The sequence below is a fragment of the Nannospalax galili genome, unplaced genomic scaffold (genome assembly GCF_000622305.1).
Source record: "Nannospalax galili isolate Female #2095 unplaced genomic scaffold, S.galili_v1.0 scaffold180, whole genome shotgun sequence".
In the NCBI taxonomy this organism is placed as follows: Eukaryota; Metazoa; Chordata; class Mammalia; order Rodentia; family Spalacidae; genus Nannospalax; species Nannospalax galili.
In genome coordinates, this window is record NW_008348199.1 from 124331 (window position 1) to 130334 (window position 6004).

Sequence of the window (6004 nt, forward strand, 5' to 3'; positions counted from 1 at the left end):
AGCCAGAGAGTAGGGAACTTTCTTGCCTGAGTCACATGGTAGTGAAAGCATAGGAATTCTGCCTTTCTTTGTCTCATACACACCCCCACACACCCCCCACACACCCCCAACACACACCCCCCACACCCCACACACACACCACACACACACACACACACACACACACACACCCCACACACACACCCCAGATGAATGTTTAGGGTCCGAAAGTTGTCTTCTGACCTCTACATACTTGCCAACACACCCCAACCCCCACACACACCCCTCACACACAGCCCCCCCCCCAGGCCTTGACCTCTCCCCTCTGCACCTTCTCGTGTGTGGCCTCACATAGCAGGTCTGGGACCTGGGTCTCGTTAGGGAACACTGCCGTCAGTGTTGTTTCAGTGGTTGTGGCTCATGCTTCATTAGTTTGTTTTAACTGTCCTCATCTGCCACTGTCCCCACCAGCCCAACCTCCGTCTCCTTGTCACTGATAGAATCCAGGGATGGGGCAGATAGAGGGTGGATGGGTTCAGTGGGTGGGTGGGTGGTTCGACCGGTAGAGCAGATGGGTGGATGGATAGGCGTACAAGGCTGGTCTGGACAAGCAGGTGGAGGAGAGGACGTCCTGTACTCCACCCCCCCACAGCTCCCTGCTGAGGACCGCCTTCCTCCTGCTGCTGCTTGTCAGTGCCACCTGGCTGCTGGGGCTGCTGGCTGTGAACAGCGATGCCCTGAGCTTCCACTACCTCTTTGCTGCCTTCAGCTGTTTGCAGGTAGATGTCGCAGAGTCACGTGGTAGTCCACTTCTGTGTGTGTGTGTAGGTGGTCCCCTTCTGTGGGGGTGGTCCCCTTCTGTGGGGGGTGGTCCTCTTCTGTGTGTGTGTGTAGGTGGTCCCCTTCTGTGGGGGGTGGTCCCCTTCTGTGGGGGGTGGTCCCCTTCTGTGGGGGGTGGTTCCCTTCTGTGTGTGTTGGGTAGTCCCCTTCTGTGTGTGTTTGGGGGGGCAGTGTGGTCCCCTTCTGTGTGTGTTGGGTAGTCCCCTTCTGTGTGTGTTGGGTAGTCCCCTTCTGTGTGTGTTTGGGGGGGCAGTAGTCTCAGTATTCAACTGCACCTGCTGAGAAGGAAGCCCGTGGTCTCCACCTGTCCCAACCTTTCCCCAGACCTGCCTCTCGGGGCTGTGCCTATCAGGACACTGCCATGGCTTGGGCAGGACAAAGCTGGGACCCCCCCCCCCACTGCAGGCTGGTACAAAGCCCACTGGTCACTGGTGTTCCCAGGGAGCAAGAGTGAGCGGCCCTTTGTAGTTCACACCGAGGGTTCCCTAGTAAGTTTATGGCATAAAGGTAGCCCCGCCTTCCCAATGGCCCAGAAGGCTGTGGCCTGAGGTAGCTGCCCTGCCCAGGCACCTCAATTTCTAAGGCCCCCTGCCAAGAAAGGAGCACCCCCCTCCCCCAGGAGAGGAGGCATGGTAGGCCTTGGGGCACCACTTGTACTGGTTGGGCTGCTCTGCACCAGGCTTTCCTGGGGGAACAGCCAGGTTCTGGTGTGGCAGCATGAGAAACCCCAAGAGTCAGTGACCTGATGCCCATCTCTCTCCAGGGCATCTTTGTCCTCCTGTTCCACTGCGTGTTCCACAGGGAGGTGAGGAAGCACCTGAGGGCGGTGCTGGCCGGGAAGAAGCTGCACCTGGATGACTCTGCTACCACGAGGGCCACCCTGCTAACGGTGGGAGGTGCTAGGGATCCCCCACGCCAGGCCTGGGAATGGGTGGCACTGCATTGAGGGCAGTGAGGACCAAACAGACTGGCCCTGTGGTCCTCATGGCTTGGTGCTCACAGCACCGAGGGCTCTGCATGTCTCCAGACAGACAGGGTCTCTGTCCAACTGTATCCCCCCACCCCCCGGCAAGATCTTGGGAAGATGAGCCAGGGCAGGTATCCATAGGACAACCAGAAGCAGTGTTCATAGGAAGCAGGTGTTCCCACTCCAGTGTGGGCCAGCCGATGTTCTCCCCTGTCCACTACAAGCCTCCTGTTTGCAGTACGGTTCTGTATACCCACCCCAGGTGTCGGCAGGGACAGACTGAGTGCCTGCATGGGGCTGCTGGGTTATAGAGCCAAACTCTGTCACCTCTTCCCATAATATCTCATCCTATCCCCAGCGCTCCCTCAACTGCAACAACACATACGGCGAAGGTCCAGATATGCTCCGCACAGCCCTGGGCGAGTCGACGGCCTCGCTGGACAGCACCACCAGGTCGGGCTGCCTTACTCACTGTTTCTCTTGGGGTGGGCAGCACCCCAGCTGTGAGTCTTGCTGTTCCAGTTGCCTAATCTGCCCCCCTATTCTGGGGAGACTTTTACTTCTGTTGATCAGAGCACAGGTGGGGTGGGTTTAGGGAATCTTCCAGAGCCTCATGAGGCCTTTATAGCAGGTGCTGTGTGACATGGGTGGCCCATAACTGTCACTCAAGGACAGAGCTGAGCCCACCCCCCACCTCCACCTCATCTAGGGATGGAGGAGTCCAGAAGCTGAGTGTGTCCTCTGGACCTGCACGTGCTGGCCATGGGGAACCAGATTCATCCTTCCTTCCCAGGAGCTCCAAGAAACCCCATGGTATGGTTTCCCTTGCAGGCAGAAGTCCATAGCCTGTTCTTGCCTCCACCACCCTTGCCCCTCAGTCCCCTTAGGTGTTAGACTCCACACACCCTTGTTAGAAGCATTGGTGACCTTGTCCAGCTCAGAGGACCAGTGACTCTGGGCCTGAGCTCCCTGCCCTGCCCTGCCCTGTCTGCAGGCCCTGACTCTGACTCTGACAGTGAGCTGTCCTTGGATGAGCAGAGCAGTTCCTATGCCTCCTCACATTCATCAGACAGTGAGGACGATGGTGAGGAGGCTGAGGACAAATGGGATCCCTCTGGAGGCCCCGTCCACAGCACCCCCAAAGGTAAGCAATGTGGGCACAGGCCAGGGTAGACAGTGAACCACAGGCCGTGAGCATGCCTTGACCACAGTTGACGTCCTCTGCCTCCAGTTCCTGCCCAGCAGAGGGATAGACACACAGGACAGCTCAGATGGGAATGCAAGCCCCAGGAAGTCCCCCATGCCATCTTGAGCAGAGGCAGGAATTCAGAGGTCTCTGTAGAGGTCTCTGTTAATGGGGGGCTGGGCGAGGCTGGCTGAGGACAGCCAGTATGTGGCTCCCAGAGTTGGGTGCAGTGGTAGGGACCACAGCCTAGGTCCTCCAACATCAAGACATCCTCTCAAGGGGCCTCAGTTTCTCCATTTTATGGTATAGCCCACCAGTCCTGCAAGTAGAGAGTGGGGGATGAAGGCCACTCTCCTGTCCACCAAACCTGGGGAGTTACAGGGCGTGGCTCTAAGTTGGTCCGGTTGAGTGTCGTTCTTACCTCAGCAGATGTTCTAGCCAACCATGTCCCAGCTGGCTGGCCTGATGAGAGCCTGGCTGGGAGTGACGGTGAAGAGCTGGACCCTGAGCCCCACCTGAAGGTGGAGACCAAGGTCAGCGTGGAACTGCATCGACAGGAGCAGGGCAGTCACTGTGGTGACCGACCCCCTGACTCAGAAAGTGGGGTCCTGGCAAAGCCTCTGGCCGTGCTCAGCAGCCAGCCCTCGGAGCAGAGGAAAGGTACCTTGGGAGGGCCCTGCTGTCCCTAGAGAAAACCCTCACCAGCAGGAGGGGACAGAGACAAAGTCCTTGTGCAGCGGGTGGGTAGAGGTCTGTGGAGGGCATAGGTGGAGCCTGGGCAGGTCACAGGTGAGGACCAGGAAGAACACCTGCTCACGACCATCCATCACTCCCTGAGCCACAGCACGGATGTCTGCCTGAATTGACTTGGGTGGCTGCATCTCTCTCCTCCCAGGCATCTTGAAAAACAAAGTCAGCTACCCGCCACCGCTGCCCGAGCAGCCGCTGAAGTGCCGGCTTCGAGAGAGGCTGGCCGACTGTGAGCAGAGCCCCTCGTCTTCTCGAACATCCTCCCTGGGCTCTGGTGATGGGGTCCGAGCCACCGACTGTGTCATTACCATCAAGACCCCCAGGAGAGAGCCAGGTCGCGAGCATCTCAATGGCATGGCCATGAACGTGCGTACAGGGAGCGCCCAGGCCAATGGCTCTGACTCAGAGTAAGTAGCATTGGTCTCCAGGTCCTCGGGAGGGTAGGGACCACCAGCTTTCCCCATTTAGGAATCCTAGAACCCCCAGGCATCCCCTCTCACCTGACTGGGGGTGTCTGTCCCTGACTGAGTCTGGACCCCACCCAACTGTCCCCCTCACTGACCCTCCACACACCTGGCAATTCTTCCCACACACAGAGGCAGTAACGAAACTTCAATTTGAACCATCAGGAAACCGTGAAGCACAATCGACCCTAAAGACGGCCAGTCGTCAGGCCCTTGGACCTCGGAACCTCAGGCTGCCACCTGAGGGGCTAAGCAGACCCTGGGTGTGAGGGTCCCTGCATGTGAGGGTCCTTGCAGTGGCAGCTCCACACAGAAGGTCAAACATGAAAGTCTTGGCCTCGCTGGGGCTTAGGACCCACCAGATCCTGTGACAAGTGCCAAAGCCACAGGCATGTCTTGAGGGAGACATGGACTTCAGGCCGGCACAGCTTGGTCCTCAGACTGCAGATAGAGCCCAATCCATGCTGCCAACCTGGCCACCAGAGGGACAGCCACAGAGCCCGAGTTGGACTTGGTGAGACAGCCACCATGCCAGGCCCTCTGGCTCACCAGGGTTCAGAGATGCTGGACACAGGCCAAGGCCTAGCTACTCCTGTGAGCACCTCCCCACAGTACAGGCCCATGGTCACCTGTCTCAATGAGCCTCTACAAAAGCACCCCGTGTCTTAAAGCAAATCGCTCTGCTACGTTGAAAAGTGTAAATACTTGAGACGATGAAAATCTGTTTATTTTACGTTGTACTGACTGTTGACACTGGAGATCCACGGAATTGTGCGTCTCGCTCTTTTGCCTAAGGAAACTTGCACAGTTGTACTTGAATCTGGAATGAATCAACACAGCTGGTTCCACAGAGTCCAGGTGGCTAGGACATGGGCTGTGAGGTTGATAGTTGTCAGACACTCCCACAGCTGCTTCTGGCCAGCAAGCCACGGAGTGTGGGTATCCCGCCGGCCTCCTGAGCACTGTGCCCTCAGCTCCCATCCTCCAGGGTGTGGATACAGGATGTGGCCTGCCTGTTTTCAGTGGTGGTTGCACATACCCACCGGTCCCCAGCCACTCTGTTACCCCCACCTGCACTTGTGCCAGGTCTGCTCAGGTCCAGGGGGCCTCTCTGGAGCCCTTCCCAGTCTGCCTAGTGTGGCGGGAGATTCCTTTGTCCCCTACTTCTGCTCCCCATAGGATCTTGGAGCATTCACGTCCCAATTCAGATGGCGCCATGAGGTCTTCCAGCATGTCACATTCCTTCCTGCCTATTTTCTAGCCCTTTTAGACTCCCCGGCTCTCTGGGCAGACTGGGATCCCACCCCCAACATCCAACCAATTACATCACTTTGCTTCAAATGGCCAATTGTGTAAAGAAACAAAGCCACAGCCCCACTTTTCAATGGTTACCAAACCTTTTTTGGAAACTCACACCAAGGACTGTTGTGATCAGCCCACCCTGGGCCACTGAAAGCCCCCGAGGTTTGTGGAACAGGGCCTAGGGGCCTGGAGCTACTCAGACACATTGCACTGTTTAAATCAGCTGCCCAAATGCAAGGCTGGCATGGCTGTTATCAACTGTGGGAAGCCATCAAATATGGGAATCCAGTGAAAGGCTGGGTTTTTATACTACTCTAGGGTTGTGCTGACGAGAATTCACGCACTGTTAATGAGCAACTTCACGACATGGGCTGAGGTCCCTGGCTGCCACGAGGCGAAGTGAGGCCCGAGTGACTATCAGCCACTGTAACGGGTGGCTTCTGAGGACAGCAAGGCCACAGGAGGATGACCCGGGTGCAGAGGGGCTTGACCTCTCAGGATTGGAGTGTTCCGCTC

The 6004-nt window shown here is 57.4% G+C and overlaps 1 protein-coding gene across 1 annotated transcript in view; it reads left to right on the forward strand.

Moving 5' to 3' along the window:
• The window catches only part of Celsr1 (cadherin EGF LAG seven-pass G-type receptor 1), a gene marked incomplete at its 5' end in the record, with an annotated part of 85749 nt that extends 81134 nt beyond the window's left edge, over positions 1–4615 (forward strand). Inside the window, 8 exons of the mRNA XM_029569105.1 lie at positions 632–758; positions 1583–1708; positions 2145–2239; positions 2496–2599; positions 2781–2930; positions 3399–3632; positions 3868–4129; positions 4352–4615. Of these exons, the coding sequence (XP_029424965.1) occupies positions 632–758; positions 1583–1708; positions 2145–2239; positions 2496–2599; positions 2781–2930; positions 3399–3632; positions 3868–4129; positions 4352–4361 (1108 nt within the window). The remainder of the gene's footprint in view (positions 1–631; positions 759–1582; positions 1709–2144; positions 2240–2495; positions 2600–2780; positions 2931–3398; positions 3633–3867; positions 4130–4351) is intronic.
• Between the last annotated feature and the right edge of the window lie 1389 nt (positions 4616–6004).